The sequence below is a fragment of the Bos taurus genome, chromosome 9 (genome assembly GCF_002263795.3).
Source record: "Bos taurus isolate L1 Dominette 01449 registration number 42190680 breed Hereford chromosome 9, ARS-UCD2.0, whole genome shotgun sequence".
NCBI lineage: Eukaryota > Metazoa > Chordata > Mammalia > Artiodactyla > Bovidae > Bos > Bos taurus.
In genome coordinates this window covers 67,369,056-67,388,916 of record NC_037336.1, presented here as the reverse complement: position 1 = coordinate 67,388,916, position 19,861 = coordinate 67,369,056, and the positions used below count along the sequence as shown (strand labels likewise).

The 19,861-nt window shown below is 39.6% G+C and overlaps 1 protein-coding gene across 1 annotated transcript in view; it reads right to left on the bottom strand.

Annotated features, from left to right (window-relative positions):
* The window catches only part of LAMA2 (laminin subunit alpha 2), a 699,730-nt gene that overhangs the window by 300,181 nt on the left and 379,688 nt on the right, over positions 1 to 19,861 (bottom strand). Inside the window, exons 13-14 of the mRNA XM_002690220.6 lie at positions 11,694 to 11,795; positions 10,119 to 10,330 (exon numbers count right to left, since the gene is read on the bottom strand). Coding sequence (XP_002690266.2) covers positions 10,119 to 10,330; positions 11,694 to 11,795 — 314 coding nt within the window. The remainder of the gene's footprint in view (positions 1 to 10,118; positions 10,331 to 11,693; positions 11,796 to 19,861) is intronic.

The window sequence follows — 19,861 nt, the reverse complement described above, 5'->3', positions numbered from 1 at the left end:
ATGGAGGCACAGAGTCAGACACGACTTAGTGGCTGAACAACAATACTAGTTGATTGGGCTTTCGAGGTGATGCAAAGAACCTGCCTCACAATGCCAGAGACAAATAGAAGATTCCCTGGAGGAGGGCCTGCCAAAGCACTCCAGTATTCTTGCCTGGATAATCCCATGGACAGAGGAGCCTGCTTGGCTACAGTCCATGGGATCTCAAAGAAGACACAATAGAAGAGACTTAGCATGCATGCATACTAGTTGATTATCATATAAAAGACTATCACAGCTTACTAACCAGGAGCCTGGTCAACTGTATATAGATATAGTCCCAGAACAATCAATATAAGATTAATAAACAAAAAATTAAGAAAGAGTATTCATGCATGCTAAATTGAACTATTTTGAATCCTAAAAGATGATGCTGTGAAAGTGCTGCACTCAATTCAGTTCAGTTCAGTTGCTCAGTCGTGTCCGACTCTTTGTGATCCCATGAACCACAGCATGCCAGGCCTCCCTGTCCATCACCAACTGCCAGAGTCCACCCAAACCCATGTCTATTGAGTCAGTGATGACATCCGACCATCTGATCCTCTGCCGTCCCCTTCTCATGCCCTCAATCTTTCCCAGCATCAGGGTCTTTTCAAATGAGTCAGCTCTTTGCATCAGTTGGCCAAAGGGTGGAGTTTCAGCTTCAACATCAGTCCTTCCAATAAACACCCAGGTCTGAACTCCTTTAGGATGGACTGGTTGGATTTCCTTGCAGTCCAAGGGACTCTCAAGAGTCTTCTCTAACACCACAGTTAAAATGCATCAATTCTTCGGCGCTCAGCTTTCTTCAGAGTCCAACTCTAACATCCATACATGACTACTGGAAAAACCATAGCCTTGGCTAGACAGACCTTTGTTGTCAAAGTAATATCTCTGCTTTTTAATATGCTGTCTAGGTTGGTCATTAACTTTCCTTCTAAGGAGTAAGCGTCTTTTAATTTCATTGCTGTAATCACCATCTGCAGTGATTTTGGAGCCCAGAAAAATAAAGTCAGCCACTGCATATGCCAGAAAATTTGGAAAATTCAGCAGTGGCCACAGGACTGGAAAAGGTCAGTTTTCATTCCAATCCCAAAGAAAGGTAATGCCAAAGAATGCTCAAACTACTGCACAATTGCACTCATCTCACACACTAAGAAAATAATGCTCAAAATTCTCCAAGCCAGGCTTCAACAGTTTGTGAATCATGAACTCCCAGATATCAAGATGGATTTAGAAAAGGTAGAGGAACCAGAGATCAAAATTGCCAAGATCCATTGGATCATTGAAAAAGCGAGAGAATTCCAGAAAAACATTTACTTTTGCTTTAACTATTCCAAAGCCTTTGACTGTGTGGATCACAACAAACTGGAAAATTCTTCAAGAGATGGGAATACCAGACCACCTGACCTGCCTCCTGAGAAACCTGTACGCAGGTCAGGAAGCAATAGTTAGAACTGGACATGGAACAACAGACTGATTCCAAATAGGAAAAGAAGTATGTCAAGGCTGTATATGGTCACCCTGATTATTTAACTTCTATGCAGAGTATATCATGAGAAACGCTGGGCTGGAAGAAGCACAAGCTGGAATCAAGATTGCTGGGAGAAATATCAGTAACCTCAAATATGCAAATGATACCACACTTACGGCAGAAAGCAAAGAAGAACTAAAGAGCCTCTTGATGAAAGTGAAAGAGGAGAGTGAAAATGTTGACTTAAAACTCAGCATTCAGAAAATGAAGATCATGGCATCTGGTCCCATCACTTCATGGCAAATAGATGGGGAAACAATGGAAACAGTGAGAGACCTTATTTTGGGGGGCTCTAATTTCACTGCAGATGGTGACTGTAGCCATGAAATTCAAAGACACTTGCTCCTTGGGAGAAAAGTTATGACCAACCTAGGCAGCATACTAAGAAGCAGAGACATCACTTTACCAATAAAGTGGTGCCATCCGTCTTGTCAAAGCATTGGTTTTTCCAGTAGTCACGTATGGATGTGAGAGTTGGACTATAAAGAAAGCTGAGTGCCAAAGAATTGATGCTTTTGAACTGTGGTTTTGGAAAAGACTCTTGAGAGTCCCTTGGAGAGCAAGGAGATCCAAGTAGTCCATTCGAAAGGAAATCAGTCCTGAATATTCAGTGGAAGGACTGATGCTGAAGATGAAACTCTAATACTTTGACCACCTGATGTGAAGATCTGATTCATTTGAAAAGACCCTGATGCTGGGAAAGATTGAATGTGGGAGGAGAAGGGGACGACAGAGGATGAGATGGTTAGATGGCATCACTGACTCAACGGACATAAGTTTGAGTAAGCTCTGGGAGTTGGTGATGGACAGGTCAGCCTGGCATGCTGCAGTCCATGGGGTCGCAAAGAGTCAGACATGACTGAGCAACTGAAATGAACTGAACTGAAGTTGCTTCAGTCATGTCCGACTCTTTGCGATCCTATGGACTGTAGTATCCAAGGAGAAGGAAAAGGCAACCCACGCCAGTATTCTTGCCTGGGAAATCTCATGGACAGAGAAGCCTGGCGGACTAAATGGGGTCACAGAGTTGGACACTTCAGTCGAAGCAACTAAGCGTGGACTGTAGTATAGCAACATTTTAAAATAGAAAGAAAGTAAATGACTACATTAAGAAACAATTTAAAATGGAACAAAACAAAAATATTTTCAATGAGCCACCAACTTTCATTTGTCTTTGAAACAACAGATGTTCCTCTCCTTAATCTATGTAACCATTTTGAGCTATGAGAAATTTCAGCACTCAAACATCTTTCCCAGCAATATTCCACATTAGTATTCACTGAGCAGTCCCAATGTTCATTAGGTTCTGATATTTGTTAAATGGGATTTTAATGTTTTGAACAGTTTTTAGTGTTACTCTTGAAGAAGTCTGCGGTTTATTCTTTTTCCCCTTCCAATATGGTCATTTTCTTTTCTTGATACAGGCTGTATTCATTAAAATACATAATGCTGGTAGTAATAAAGTATTGTTGGAGATGCACAAACTGTCAAAGATTTGTCAAATGTTCTAGCTGGTTCTTTCTAGTTATTATGAAAGGGAAATACAGATAAGATGATGGATGAAGAGCAAAGGCATAATTATACAAGCTATTATTGAAAATATTGGAATCATATAAGAAACATTGCCCTGGTACTGACTTAAAGAGTACTCTGTATATTTTTTACTATATTTTCAACCAGAGTTAGATATATCATGCTTCACAAAAAAAGGAAAAAATCCAAATTATTCTTTAAACAACAGGACATTTGATCTTAACTCTTTTAAATAATTTTTTTAATTCACTTTTTTTAAATATAGAAGACCTCCATTTAATTCTACTAAATAAATGTTACTTTCAGTTTGTTACCATAGATAAAGATTTTATTGTTGTTCAGGGGCTTTGTTCTATTTCATTTTTGATGCAACACAAGACGATGACTTAGAATTTCCTTTAGCCTCTGTCTTGTGAAAGTTCCACAAAGTGCTACTCAATTAAAGAAGTCTAATCAATTTTTTATCTCATACCTAAAAAGCCTTTGACTTTCTGGATCATAATAAACTGTGGAAAATTCTGAAAGAGATGGGAATACCAGACCACCTGACCTGCCTCTTGAGAAATCTGTATGCAAGTCAGGAAGCAACAGTTAGAACTGGACATGGAACAACAGACTGGTTCCAAATAGGAAAAGGAGTACTCAAGGCTCTATATTGTCATCCTGCTTATTTAATGTATATGCAGAGTACATCATGAGAAACACTGGACTGGAAGAAGCACAAGCTGGAATCAAGATTGCCGGAAGAAATATCAATAACCTCAGATATGCAGATGACACCACCCTTATGGCAGAAAGTGAAGAGGAACTAAAATGCCTCTTGATGAAAGTAAAAGAGGAGAGTGAAAAAGTTGGCTTAAAGCTCAACATTCAGAAAACGAAGATCATGGCATCTGGTCCCATCACTTCATGGGAAATAGATGGGGAAACAGTGTCAGACTTTATCTTTTTGGGCTCCAAAATCACTGCAGATGGTGACTGCAGCCATGAAATTAAAAGACGCTTACTCCTTGGAAGAAAAGTTATGACCAACCTGGATAGCATATTGAAAAGCAGAGATATTACTTTGCCAACAAAGGTCCGTCTCGTCAAGGCTATGGTTTTTCCAGTGGTCATGTATGGATGTGAGACTTGGACTGTGAAGAAAGCTGAACACCGAAGAATTGATGCTTTTGAACTGTGGTGTTGGAGAAGACTCTTGAGAGTCCTTTGGACTGCAAGGAGATCCAACCAGTCCATCCTATAGGAGATCAATCCTGGGTGTTCTTTGGAAGGAATGGATGCTAAAGTTGAAACTCCAGTACTTTGGCCACCTCATGCGAAGAGTTGACTCATTGGAAAAGACTCTGATGCTGGGAGGGATTGGGGGAGGAGGAAAAGGGGACGACAGAGGATGAGATAGCTGGATGGCATCACTGACTTGATGGACCTGAGTCTGAGTGAACTCTGGCAGTTGGTGATGGACAGGGAGGCCTGGCATGCTGCGATTCATGGGGTCGCAAAGAGTCAAACATGACTGAGCGACTGAACGTAACTGAAAAAGGCAACAGAATCATTTACAAACTCAGTGAGTGTCTGAGTGAGCTATCTTGGCATGAGCTAGACATTTCCCCCAAACACTGTCAGTCCTGTGCCAACTAAGGGAAATAACGAACAGAATCTACTACTGTTGCAAACCATTCATCAAAAATATACTAAATGCTAATATGAGAATTCATATTTCTTTCTACTTAGTCCTACCAATATTCATTGCGCTGACTTCCACTGCGCTCTTTATTATATACCACAAACATACGTCTGACTTGGATAATGGACTATACGTTGTTTGAATTCACTGATCATTTATCCATCTTTGTATCTTCTTTCTTTAGCCTAGAACTACCGCATCATAATAATTACTAGATGGTGACTGCAGCAATAAGATTAAAAGATGCTTACTCCTTGGAAGGAAGGTTATGACCAACCTGGATAGCATATTCAAAAGCAGAGACATTACTTTGCCAAGAAAGGCCCGTCTGGTCAAGGCTATGGTTTTTCCTGTGGTCATGTGTGGATGTGAGAGTTGGACTGTGAAGAAGGCTGAGCGCCAAAGAATTGATGCTTTTGAACTGTGGTGTTGGAGTAGACTCTTGAGAGTCCCTTAGACTGCAAGGAGATCCAACCAGTCCATTCTGAAGGAGATCAGCCCTGGGATTTCTTTGGAAGGAATGATGCTGAAGCTGAAACTTCAGTACTTTGGCCACCTCATGTGAAGAGTTGACTTATTGGAAAAGACTCTGATGTTGGGAGGGATTGGGGGCAAGAGGAGAAGGGGACAACAGAGGATGAGATAGCTGGATGGCATCACTGACTCGATGGACGTGAGTCTGAGTGAACTCTGGGAGTTGGTGATGGACAGGGAGGCCTGGCATACTGGGATTCATGGGGTCACAAAGAGTCAGACATGACTGAGCGGCGCTATATCTGGGAGTAAGTTTCCAGGACTGAGCGACTGAACTGAACTGAAGTGTGCATTATAATAATTAAAACTTCTGTGCATTATAATGGGAACTTGAGACATATCTCCCTTAAGTAGCAAGGAAACTGGGCTTCCCTGACAGCTTAGTGGTGAAGAATATGCCTGTCAATACAGGAGACACAGATACGATCTCTTGGTCTGGGTAGATCCCACATTCTGTGGAGCAACTAGGTCTGTGTGACACAACTATTGAGCCTGTGCTCTAAAGTCCAAGAACCACTACTACTGAGCTCACATGCCGCAGCTACTGAAATTAGTGCTCCCTAGAGCCTGTGCTCCATAACGAGAGAAGACACCTCAATGAGAAGCCCATGCACTGCAACTAGGGAGTAGCCCTGCTCTCTGCAACTAGACAAAAGCCAGCGCAGCAACGAAAGCCCAGCACAGCCAAAATAAATAAATAAAATTATATTAAAAAAAATCAATGAAACCAATGCAGTAATCATGTTTCTGCCCACATTTACAAAGGAGGAACCCGAAGCTCAGAGAAGTGCCTTGTCTATATAATACTGTCTGCAAATATTGTGCAGCCACAGACTGAAATTAAAAACCAATGGTTAGCTTGTTGCCCAACATTGTCTCCCACTGTATGCTAGACAGAAGGTCAGATGTCTCAGATACATCATTTTCTCACTGAGCATTCAATCTTGAAAGTTAGGTATGTTTCTGCCATTTTACAAAAGAGGAAGCTAAGATTCAAATACACAGGAAAGGCACTCAGGAAATGCTGGCAGACTGAATAAACCCAATATTACAGACTAGATTTGGGAGGTAGTGAAAGGCAATGGGGGAAAAAAACACATGTTGGTATAAAACTGGCTGAACCTCTTCCCAAGAGCAAGTTATAGAAGTCCTTTTAAGATCGTTAGAGACCTCATTGTAATAATTTCTTCAAATGTGATTACCTGGATTATTATTTTCATAAGGTAGAAGTTTACTATCAGCACTATTTCTATAATCATCAAAACACTCCTTTGTTTATATGGATTTTTCTAGATTATTTATTGGATAATTTATTAAATAAATTCTGTGTAATGTTTTTGATACCAGAAAAAAAAAAAAACCACTCTTAAAAGTCATGTGAAAATGTCTAGCCTAGGAGAAATGTCTTTTCAAACAATAAAGATAAATGGGTTTATCACAATAAAGTCACAATGGGCTCAGTTATGCTGGGCTAACAAACAACTGAATTCTCAGTGGCTTAACAGAAAACAAAAGTTTACTCATGGAAAATCCTCTACGGTTCTGGGTAACCTTTCAGGGCAGCTGACCTCCATGTGCTGTCAATATTTCAGACTGTTTTTATGTTCTGGTAACTGTGTAAGCTCCATAGAGTCTCCTACAGGTAATTCAATGCTTTTCTAGGGTTGGGAGTGGGGATAATAGAACAGGAATAATACATCACTTCAGCTCACATTTCATTGGCCAAACCAAGACCTATGATAACATCTACCCTCAAAGGAAATGCAATATTTCAAAGGAAGGAGATTAAAATTTGATGAACTGTACTAATGTCTACTATAGGGTATAAAGTCTTCCCTGGTGGCTCAGATGATAAAGAATCTGCCTGCAATGCAAGAGATCTGGTTCAATCCCTGGGTCGGGAAGATCCCCTGGAGAAGGAAATGGCTGCCCACTCCAGTATTCTTGATTGGAGAATTTCGTGGACAGAGAAACCAGGTGGTTTGCAGTCCACGGGGTCGCAAAGAGTCAGACACGACTGAGCAACTAACACTTTCACTTTCACAGGCGATAAGAAAAATATCAAGTTAAATATCAAGGATTGCTTTTGAAACTAAGGTTTGGAGAATTTAAAGGAGAAAGATTCACAGTTAAGTTGATTTCTCTTACATTCTTAAAGGAAATTTTTATCTTCATTTATTAATGAGTACAATGAGAAGAAAATCAATTAATTTTATCACATGGGCTCCTCAGCACTGTAGAAAAGAATGACAGCAAAAATGGTCTCAATTTTGAAACACCAGTCCATTCGTTATTCTAGATATCTTCAAGTCTTAATGGTACTTAATGGAGAAAATGGTACTTCCTAGAATATGCAGGTCAGATGGAAATGCTTCAGATTTGTGTGTTAACTGGCCAAAAGCAAAGCATTTTTGCTTTAATTCCATTCTCATAGTGACTGTTTGACATTGACAAGCAATTGTCCTCCTCATTTTACAGATGAGGTGACTGAAATCCAAAGAGATCTAAAACAACACTATGTTCACAACTATTAAACAGCTAATTTGAAAACAGAAGTCAAAATTCTAACCTGCTGCCCCATTTTCCTTCCACTATTCAATTTCAGTTCCTCTGTATAGGGAGGAACATAAACCCATTTGCTGAGAGAACTACCATGGAAGTAAATCCTCCTTAAATAATTCTAAACATGAATTTCTGTTGTGATAGCTTCAATTTACTTGTGCTTACACACAAGCCGTATACCAAGTTGGAAGCCTACTGTGCAAGACAAGTTGAAATCAATTCAAGTGATGTTTTACAAATAGGACTCAATCCACTCACAGATCAGAGATAAATAAAATATAACAAGCTTACTGACTCAAGATTCATGCTGGCTTGTGGCTCACCTGAAGTGGGTAGGAGTTTCACATACAATATGGCTTTAACTTCTCGAACTACAGAGCCTTGTGTGATGTAGGCTGCAGAGAGCACCACCCACATGAATTAGTTCCTGTGTCGGATCCCATAGCCATGCTCTGTGAACGCGTTGCTCACGTATGGGAAAAGCTCAGAAGGCTCAAATGAAACTAGAGATTTTAAGATAAGCAGACACTAAAATTATCTCCCATGAATCAGGGAGAAATGCTTTGGATTAACTAGTCTGAGAAGCAAGGCTGGCAAAAATAAACCCCTCAGCCACTTTTTGTCAATTTGCTTGTCATTTATTTTGAAATCCAGAGGACTCATCTCTTTGTACTCTTTAAACATCATGACAGTCTCTATTTACTAAATGTGAAAAAACATAATTAATTCCGAAGTGCTGCTTCTCATCTTCACAGCGTTTTAACCCAGCTTCTAGTAGCATTGACTATGCAAAAGAGGTACATTGTTTGGCAGTGGTTCTGTTTCTGAATCTGCGATTCTCTCCTTAGGGAGATGGTAATGATGATTACGCTTAGTTGAAATACTACAAGTGAAAGACAAACTAGACAGCACAAGCAGATGAAGGGGGGTGGTGGAGCTTCAGCAATTAAAAGACCCTCTTGTAGATAAACCAGCATTGGAGACACTGCTGTGCTGATGGGTATGCCAAGCTGTCGGTTTGGGGTCACATTTGATCATCTAATTTAAGCTGCTTTAGGACAAAATTGGGCTTGTCAGGCGGCACTAGTGGCAAAAAGCTTGCCTGCTAATGCAGGAAACATAAGAGATGCTGGGTTTGATCCCTGGGTCTGGAAGATCCCCTGGGGGAGGGCATGGCAACCCACTCTAGTATCCTTGCTTGAGAATCCCATGGACACAGGAGGCTGGCGGGCTATAGTCCACAGGGTTGCACAGAGTCAGACACAACTGAAGCGACTTAGAATGCACACACGCAGGAAAAAATTGCCATGAAATTTGTAAGTAATTTTTTTTTAATGGAAAGAAGCCTTTAGGGTGCCTCTTATGGACATGTTTAGCTCAAGTTGGGGAGTTCTCTCTTTAAGGAGACAAAACAGAGAGTAGAAAGGAATAATCCCTTGAAAGTGTTTAAGGTAATGAGCACTTTACATAATTATCACATATAATTTTCACAATGACCCTGAAAGGTAGGCACTATTATCTCCACTTCACATTTGAAGAAATCCAGTTGCCATAAGGACCAACCACTTGCCAAAGGTCACACATATAATAAGCAATAGAGCTAATTGAATTCTTAGTCTTACTTTCCTTGATATCATGCAGCCATTATAGTATTACAGTGCTTCACAAAAAAACTTGTGGTTATTCAAATGGAGGTGCTTATATCTCTCATTATCAACCATATACTATTAAGTCAGAATCTACTGAATGAATTAATGGAAGAAAATATTTTACAAACCACTTTCTGAATATGGGTATCCTGGAATTATATCACTTTACTTTTCCACTATTTGAGTCATCAAAAAGGAGACTGTGCTTTCCAGTATAGCATTTCTCAGTATAGGGATCATTTTTATTGCATGTTCTGGCAGAACTGAGAATCATCAATACTGAAAAAGGACTAAGACAGATTCATCCTGGGTAGGTAAAATTTTAAAGATCAATAGAAACACTTTTCAGAAAACCAGTGCTCCATTAACTATTATTTGAAGATGGAAAACCTTAGGAGAAGGCAATGGCAACCTACTCCAGTACTCTTGCCTGGAGAATCCCAAGGACAGGGGAGCCTGGTGGGCTGCTGTCTATGGGGTTGCACAGAGTCGGACACGACTGAGGCGACTTAGCAGCAGCAGGGATCTTCAGTCACTTAGCACTTGCACGTCCGCCCCAAGGCAAATGTGTAAGAGCTGGAGATGCAATTCCTGAGTTTACCTGAAGATGGCATCCATCCCAAGGCTGTATGTGATTTGTATGAGAATTCTCTGCAAATTCACAAGCACTGTCATAAACTCCTTTCTACTGACTGGGAAATTTGTGCCATGTGTGGTAAATGATTCTTCTTTAAGTGACAACACATTAATATGTTCTTCAGATGGTTGCAGATACACCTCCTCTTGGGCTGAGCTGATTCTCAAGTCTTTTCCCTAAAGGGGAAAAGAGAGTATAAAGGATAAAACTGTGAAAAAAGGGATTCTCCTCTTTGTAGGTTATCATCAGTAGGTTTTTTATTTCAGGTTAGCTTTCCCTGTCAGGATATTTCTAGTATGTATAAAAGGCAGAGAGAAAACAATTTAAATATTAGCCTTAACTCGATGTACCACTAAGTATAAGTTTCTTGGTTATGCATGACTCTTATTCCTCTATTTACTAAAATAATTAGTACTTGGTAAGTCTAGATATATATGATTACAAATACGTCAATTTTATAGAAGTGTGCAAAACTGAATATTTCAGATATACTATTTTATGGTGAATGTGGATTGTATAGGAAAATGGGGAAGAAAAGTTAAAACAGTGTATGAAGCTTTCGTTTTAAAGGACTCTTCAATCTGGGGGAAAAAAAAAACAAGGAAAAATTCAACAGTTTCATGATTACAATCTGATAATGGCATTATTATCATTTGGGTTAACCTTTTATCTTAGTTCACTCATATTAATAATATACAGCTTCTCCACATTTTACATTTAGAGAACCCCTTTTATCTCAAAGGAATTCCATGACATACTTCTATTTTCATACACACACACATATGTAATGATATATATCACTCAGATCACCTCACCTAATACTGGAAACATTCATTTTGGGGGAAGACTTTTTGTTAAGTTGATTCTCATGCATGAACATTTCAAGACCAAAACAACAACAGAGCCCCATGCTAACTCAGCATAGATCCCTTTGGACCCATAAATATGCATGAAATGTGTGCCTTTGTGTGAGCAGAGGAGAAGAAAGGAAGAATATGAGAAAGGAAGGCAGCTTTTATGTGATAACTTTCTAGCCTTTGGGAACTGCCTGTGTCCCTCCAAATGCTCAAAGCAGTTTCTCCTATATTTTTCTTAGTTAAATTAAGAGAGTTTTGAAGTCAGGATTCAACTGTACCTAAATAGATAAGATTCCCTTTTTCCATTGACTTTTACCTAATATAAACAAAGGTATAAACAAGAAAATCTACTTGGAAGCAAGGAGAGATGGCAAAACTACAACTATATAAATCAGCCATTTGCTCAAACACTTTTAGTATCCTTATATTCTGGGGGACATGGTCATTAGGTTTTAAATTTAAATTTCAAGTCTGCTCTAAAAATTCCCTTTACTATTGGAACCCAAGACCTATGTTCAGTCTTTTAGATATGTCTCAGAGTGAATGGCAGAAAAAAATTCCCAAATCACAATATTTTTCTCTAGTAGTATATAAATGAATGTTAAACTAGTTAGGTAAGGAATAACCTCAGATTACATGAGTGTAAAGCAGTTAAACATAAATGACACTTCCCATACTCTACCTCTAAGATAACCATAAGCTGGAGTGTGTGTTCTGCATCTTCGTTTGCTTCTTCAAGGTCATATGATACGGTAAACATCAACTGTCCTCCAGCTGCTGTGAGCTACAAGAGAGAAGATACGTCATCATTACAGGACAGGAGATGGGCTATTCAACTGTGCTTTGCTTATTATTTTTAAATTATTTTATTGTTCTATAGGGCAGGATTTGGAAGAAACAGAAATCATGAGCATGCAGATTGAGAATGATAGACATTTCTTTAGGAGTAACCTTTATACGAACCTTACCTATCAATGGCAAGCCTGACACACATCATATAAATTCATGTATTCTTTTTCCTGGTGTTGCAGGCTTGCTGAAATAGGTTAATTTCCAGGGAACCAAACACAGCCCCTCCTGTCATTTTTCCTAGTGTGTAGCTTGAGCTTTACAATTCCCAAACAGAGAAGGATCTTTTTTAAAACTGAGAGATTTCTACTCATCACTGAGGGTCACTCACTTTCTGTGGGTCTGAATGCTTTCAGCAAAGCATCACTCCATTTCACAGGCACTTTACCTAGACTATAAGCTATGCTCAGAATGTTGTTGGTCAAAGAAAAAGAAATAAAGCAGCAAATTTTACATCATGAAAAAAATTAATCAAAATTCCAAAAGAAGATACACTTTCCCTTGGGCAATCAAATATGCTTAGTGTGAATGAATGCTGTTATCCTTTTTCATTAAACAAAATTCTTTCCTTCCAACATGCATGCTGAACCCCATACAATGTATGCTTGAGGTTTACATTTGCTGACATTGACAGTAACCTTGTACAAAGGATTAAAAAAAAAAAAAAAAAATAGGAAAGCAAGATCATTTACAGGACAGGAATCAACATTGGAACTTGAATGACAGATGATGCAAATGCTGCAGTGCTTTTCTAAAAAGTTCCACCCCAGCATTGTAAATAGACACTCATAAAACAAAGCTGATCATTTGTATTCTGCTGTTTTCTCCATAATGACAAGCAGAGACCTAGCTTCGCAGCCCTGGGCTCTCTACGGCCTCTCATGGCAGACCCTGACCACAAACCAACTCCTGGTGATGCTCTGGGTGGAGGAGGAGGAACCCAGATTCCTTTTAGAGTTGTTCCATTGGGAATGGAACACAGCTCACCATGACTGATTAAACAAAGTTTTTAAATCACAGCTTCTCAATGTCTTCTAAGAGTTCATTACAGGGAGCTTTATAAGGAACTAAAATTCAGAAAACTTTTATTCCTCTGCTCCACTGAAAAATAGCCCTGTTATCATGTCTTTTCATATCTAAAATAAAAAATATCTGCCTGGACTATAGCACTTGGCATTACTGTAAGTAATGAGGGGTGAATCTATGTAAAAGGTTTTTGGTTCTATTAAGATAAGCTTCCAAAACATGCTTGTTCAAAAATCAACCAGACATTTTCTTAATGATGGGAGTCCAGAAAGGCAGCAGCAAAGGATGTTTCATATATTTCAAAGAGAACTTAATTATTCAGAATTTCCTAAATTAATAAAAATATTTAATAGGAGGTAGGGACTGAGTTTGGAAAGGACATAGATCTATAATGTCACAAACTCTTGAGCTTCTAAATGTATTTTGATTATTAAAATTTAAATTACATGCTATCATCCTTCTAGAACAGGTTTCCTTAAAAAAAGAAAAAAATCAAGGTAAATTAATTCTTAATTTCCTTAAATAAATTTAAGAAACTTAGAATTAAAGGTAACTCCCATTTTGCCAAAGAAAAGAGCCAAAACGTAATTTGAACATCCCAGATATTGAGACTCAAGATGAAAAGAAAAATGTTTGATTTGTTACAATATTTGATTTGTCAAAGTATTTTCCATACCTACTTATAATAAAGTCATATTATATATGAGGTAATATGAGAGAGTAATGAGGGTGGAAATGGGGGAAAAACAACAAATAACTACATAGAAAAAGAGAGGAGCCTTTTATAGTTATATACAACACAAACAATGGAGCGGAAGTCAACCTGTTCACCTGAGGGCTTATAGCAGTAGTAATACTAATGAGAAATTGCTTTCTCATTCACATTTCATAAAACAACTTTTTTTCTATACTCTTTCATGCACCTCTAGGACTGGTTTTTCAATCATCCATGGGGTCGCTGAGGGTCGGACATGACTGAGCGACTTCACTTTCACTTTTCATTTTCTTGCATTGGAGAAGGAAATGGCAACCCACTCCAGTGTTCTTGCCGGGAGAATCCCAGGGACAGGGCATCCTGGTGGGTGGCCGTCTCTGGGGTCACAAAGAGTCAGACACAACTGAAGTGACTTAGCAGCAGCAGCAAAGGAGATCAGTCCTGAGTGTTCTTTGGAAGGACTGATGCTGAAGCTGAAACTCCAATACTTTGGCCACCTCATGTGAAGAGCTGACTCACTGGAAAAGACTCTGATACTAGGAAGGAGGAGAAGGGGACAACAGAGGATGAGATGGCTGGATGGCATGACCGACTCGATGGGCCTGAGTTCGAGTGAACTCCGGGAGTTGGTGATGGACAGGGAGGCCTGGCATGCTGTGATTCATGAGGTCGCAGAGAGTTGGACATGACTGAGCGACTGAACTGAACTGAACTGTTTTCATAAGTGAATCCTTTTTGCTTCCATCTAGGTTGTGAAATGGCACCCCACTCCAGTACTCTTGCCTGAAAAAATCCCATGATGGAGTAGCCTGGTAGGCTGCAGTCCATGGGGTTGCTAAGAGTCGGAAACAACTGAGCGACTTCACTTTCACTTTTCACTTTCATGCATTGGAGAAGGAAATGGCAACCCACTCCAGTATTCTTGCCTGGAGAATCCCAGGGATGGGGGAGCCTGGTGGGCTGCCGTCTATGGGGTCGCACAGAGTCAGACACGACTGAAGCGACTTAGCAGTAGCAGCAGCAGGTTGTGAAATAACAGTCAATTTTAAATAGATGCATGATACTGTTACCAGATGTTTTTCCCTCAAGCTAAAAGTGTTCATTTCCATAATATTAAAATCACTGTCTATTTCGTTCACCCTAAGGTATATACTGATGATATATCTCTATATAATTACTTAGTCAAGTACTTATTTAAGTAATTTTTTAAAAAAGGTTGTTTTAATATCATCCTTTAATTGAGAAACTGCATCTCCTAGGAATGGAGCTTCCTGGGAAGCTTAGTGGCAAAGAACCTTCCTGCAATACAGGAGACTTGTGTCGATCCCTGGGTCAGGAAGATACCCTGTTGGAAGAAATGGCAACCCACTTCAGTATTCTTGCTGGGAAAATCCCATGGACAGAGAAGCCTGGTGGGCTACAGTCCATGGAGGTGGCAAAGAGTCTGACATATTGGATGACTGAGCATACCTCCTAGGGTTAATTATTTATTCTCTGCTGAAGATGAAGCTCCAATACTTTGGCCACCTGATGCGAAGAGCTGACTCATTAGAAAAGACCCTGATGCTGGGAAAGATTGAGGGCAGGAGGAGAAAAGGACGACAGAGGATGAGACGGTTGAATGTCAGCACTGACTTGATGGACAAGAGTTTGAGCAAGTTCTGGGAGATGCTGAAGGAGAGGGAAGGCTGACATGCTGCAGTCCATGGGTTGCAAACAGTTGGCCATGACTGAGCAACTGAACAACAAAACTCCTTTGCTTCTATTTATCTATCAACTGCATCAAATAATCTCTTTATAAGAAATGAAACCAAGAATTTCTTGGTATTGTTTCCAGCTAATGTGTCTTCCCCAGAGGGTACACATCTCTGGAGAGAGTCTTTGTAATAAGTCAGTTATTTGTTGTTCAGTCACTCAGTCGTGTCTGACTCTTTGTGACCCCGTGGACTGCAGCACACAAGGCTTCCCTGTGCTTCACCATATCCTGGAGTATAGCTCAAGTTCATGTCCATCAAGTCTGTGCTGGCATCCAACCATCTCATCCTCTGTCGTCCCCTTCTTCTCCTGCCTTCAATCTTTCACAGAATCAGGGTCTTTTCCAATGAGTCAGCTCTTTGCATCCAGTGGCCAAAGTATTGGCGCTTCAGGCTTAGCATCAGTTCCTCCAAAGAATATTCAGGCCTGATTTCCTTTAGGATTGACTGGTTCGAACTCCTTGCAGTCCTGGAACTCTCAGGAGTCTTCTCCAACACCACAGTTCAAAAGCATCAATTCTTTGGTGCTCAGCTTTCTTTACGGTCCAACTCTCACATTCATACATAACTACTGAAAAAAAACATAGCTTTGATTAGATGTATCTTTGTTGGCAAAGTAATGTCTCTGCTTCTTAATAGGCTGTCTATGCTTGTCATAGTTTCTCTTCCAAGGAGCAAGTGTCTTTTAATTTCATGGCTTCAGTCACCATCTGCAGTGATTTTGGACCCCAATAAAATAAAGCTATAAACACTTCCTTTCTATGGAATATTTGTTTTCTGGGGAACAAGCTGTGGAAACACTTGGAATATAAGTTGTCCTTTCATAGATAGCTTTGGATGAAGGCTTCTCTGTCACTTCTCCATCTATATTGCGCTCCATAGTCCAAATGCTATATTGACTTGGCTCCTTCACCTGCTTGCTTCTCCACTCTCCAATAATTCCTTCAGTGTCCCAGTCTTCACTATCTCCTTCAAATCAAATGTGCACAGAGCTGCAAGTCATCAATTGACTTTATTGTCCCTGCTAGATATTATCTCTGGACATTTGTTAGTTTTGCTATCAAACTCTGAGGTATGGGGTATTACCACCTCATTTTCTGTACTTCTACTCATCCAACCTTACTTATTTGATCTACTTCAGCCTGCTTTCCACACTTAGAACTTCACTAACAGTATGTCTTGAAAGGTCACTTATCAGCTCTATCTAGCAACCACAAATGGGCTTTTGTCCAGTTCCATGTGATGTATAATAATTCTTGAGATTCTTGACTCTTTGGTTTCCTACTGCATTAAACTTTTCTGATACTTCTTTCCCTGGAGTATGACAGAGGTACCTCTGTCTCCATTATAAATATATTTTCTTTTATTCTATACTCAGTATTTGGATGTTTCTAAGATTCTTACCCTTTTTTGATTATCCTTTCTTACTGACTTTCCATTCCTCTCTCATGGATTGAACTGTGTTCAGCCCTGGTTTCTCAATCTGTATCTTCTATCCCATCCCATGTTCCTAGATGAATTTGGTCATGGTGCCATAACAAAGGTCCAGAAACTGGATAAACAACAGAAACCTGATATCAAGGCGTCAGCTGGGAGAACCCCCGTCACCTGCCCACTTGCATCTATCACTAGCATTCGGTATTAATAAATCTACTTCTTGCCCATCCAAAAAAAGAAAAGATGTCAGCAAGGCTGGTTTCTTCTTAGGCCCCTCACCATGGCTTGTAGATGGTCATCTTTTTCCTGTGTTCTCCCACGGTCTTCCTTCTGTGTGTGTTTGTCTCCTGATTTCCTCTGCTCATAAGGAAAAGTCATGGTGTATTAGGGACCACATTAAGTGCCCCGTTTTAGCTTAGTCAGAATAAAAGATCCTTTCTTCAAATTCAGTCTCATTTTGAGGTTCTGGGAGTTAGGACTTCAAACATGTGAATTTGAGGGGGACAGTTCAGCCTGTAACATTTCTGTACTGAAGGACTGTTTAATAACAAACACTCAGAATACCCAAAGTTTATTATCTGGCTCTTCCCAGGAAACAAACAAGTATTTTGCCAACTTCCATGTCACATGAGTCAAGCCATTGCTTCGTTTCTCTGCTGTAAAGTGGAAACTATAGATACTACATAATATTGCTTTCACTCTATTATTTGAATCAGATCAGTGCCTCCATCCTATTCCTTGAGATGCTTCTTGTCTAATTTTCTGTTCCCATTGCTATATCATACTCACTAGGTCCTCATCAAGCATTTGAATTCCATTCTCTGACTTTAGTTTTTTTGTTGGGGAAAGTTTTATCAACAATTACTTCTGCTGTTGCACTTCCTTAATGAAGAACCTGCAGTGGCCCTGAGATCTATAGTGTCATTCAAGTTTCCATGCAGTTTCAATACTCTGTAGGCTCTATCTAGCTCCCTGTTCACTAGCTCTGGGCACAGATGCCCCAGAGCACTGCAGTAAACTCACAAAGGCACAGTGGGATGCTGTAAACCTTTGAAGGAAACAAAGAAACACTATGTATCTATTGGACCCCACACAAACAACTAGCTCTGGGTAGTTCACAATTTTATCAGATAGTATTCCATATTCCTCTAGAGGATATTCTCAAAATTTTGAGCTATGTTTTTATTTACTTGCATTTTCAGTCACGTCATATCTTTGTTAAGGAACTTTTTCAGTGAATGTTGTGATTAAACACCAAGTGTTGTACAAAAATTAATGTGTAACAGAAAATAAGGGCAGCAGGGTCTTATCTGATTCTAGGTTTTGAAAATTTGAATATTACTCATCAAGCAAGATCCCATTAGTAAGTAACTATAGTAATTTATGAAGAAAATAAATTATATTGTTTAGATTTATGTGAATTATTTTTTAATGATTGCTAAGTTGCCAAATTACAAAGTTTTTTGTTGTTGTTCAGCCCTAACTACTGTGGCACATTTCAGTTGATCTATCTAGGTTGGTCATGACTTTCCTTCCAAGGAGTAAGCATCTTTTAATTTAATGGCTGCAATCACCATCTACAGTGATTTTGGAGCCCTAAAAAATAAAGTCTGACAAGGAAAGTTATGACCAACCTAGATAGCATATTCAAAAGCAGAGACATTACTTTGCCAACAAAGGTCCGTCTAGTCAAGGCTATGGTTTTTCCAGTGGTCATGTATGGATGTGAGAGTTAGACTGTGAAGAAAGCTGAGCACTGAAGAATTGATGCTTTTGAACTGTGGTGTTGGAGAAGACTCTTGAGAGTCCTTTGGACTGCAAGGAGATCCAACCAGTCCATTCTAAAGGAGATCAGTCCTGGGTGTTCTTTGGAAGGACTGATGCTAAAGTGGAAACTCCAATACTTTGGCCACTTTATGCGAAGAGTTGACTCATTGGAAAAGACCCTGATGCTGGAAGGGATTGCAGGCAGGAGGAGAAGGGGGAGTTGGTGATGGACAGGGAGGCCTGACGTGCTACAGTCCACGGGGTCGCAAAGAGTCACAACTGAGCGACTGAACTAAAGAGAAGCAAATGTTGAAAAAGTTTTGGAATTCCCAATCCAGCCTTTTCTTGTATCCATTCTGCTACCTATATTTGCTTAAGGTAATTTTTCTGCTGAAACTCTCATTCTTACAGCTCTCTGACCATTGAAATGCCTCTTTTCTTTCTTTGCCTGGATGATGCCCCACTGGACAGAAGACTAGGAAAAAGAAGCTCTTTTAGTGATGCTCTTAAAATCTACTGAGAAGTCAGCAGCAACCACAACTGGTAAAAGAGCTAAAGGATTAAACACACACACACACACACAAACAGAACTCTGTATAAACCAACTCTTCCCATAGCAACGAAGAATTCTAACAATACATCACACACATTGTTAAGTTATGCTTACTGTGCATAACTTCAGCTCCCCACAATTTTGGACTTTGTAGACTTAATTGTCAGTTTTATATTTGACATTTTCATATTAGTTCATCTTGGGGACAATGTTGATTTCTCTAATTTTATGAAGTGCTCCATGTACAGAGAATAGAAGATTTCATTTTCTCTGGCTATTAAAAACCAAATTGTCATCATCTATTGGCTAGAGATATTTGCTTTCCCACAGGTAGAAATAAGTGCGATTCCAGTTTGCTTTAGGGCAATTGTTATCTTTACTGGATGGATTAGACTATATTTACCAGAGATGAAAACTTTATCCCTCTTCAATAGAAAGAGAAAGTGAATTTAATGGAGATATTTCATTCCGTAGGAGTCCCCAAAGACCTAGTCTTTTACGTTTCCCCTTAATTATGCTTCTTGGTGGCTTAGAGGGTAAAGAATATGATTGCAATGCAGGAGACCCCAGTTCAATCCCTCCCTAGGTGGGGAAGATCCCCTGGAGAAGGGAATGGCTACCCACTTCAGTATACTTACCTGGAAAATTCTGTGGACAGAGGAGTCTGGTGGACCACAGTCCATGGGGTTGCTGAGTGTTGGACACGACCGAGCAACTAACATTTTCACTTTTTCACTTATCTATTAAGT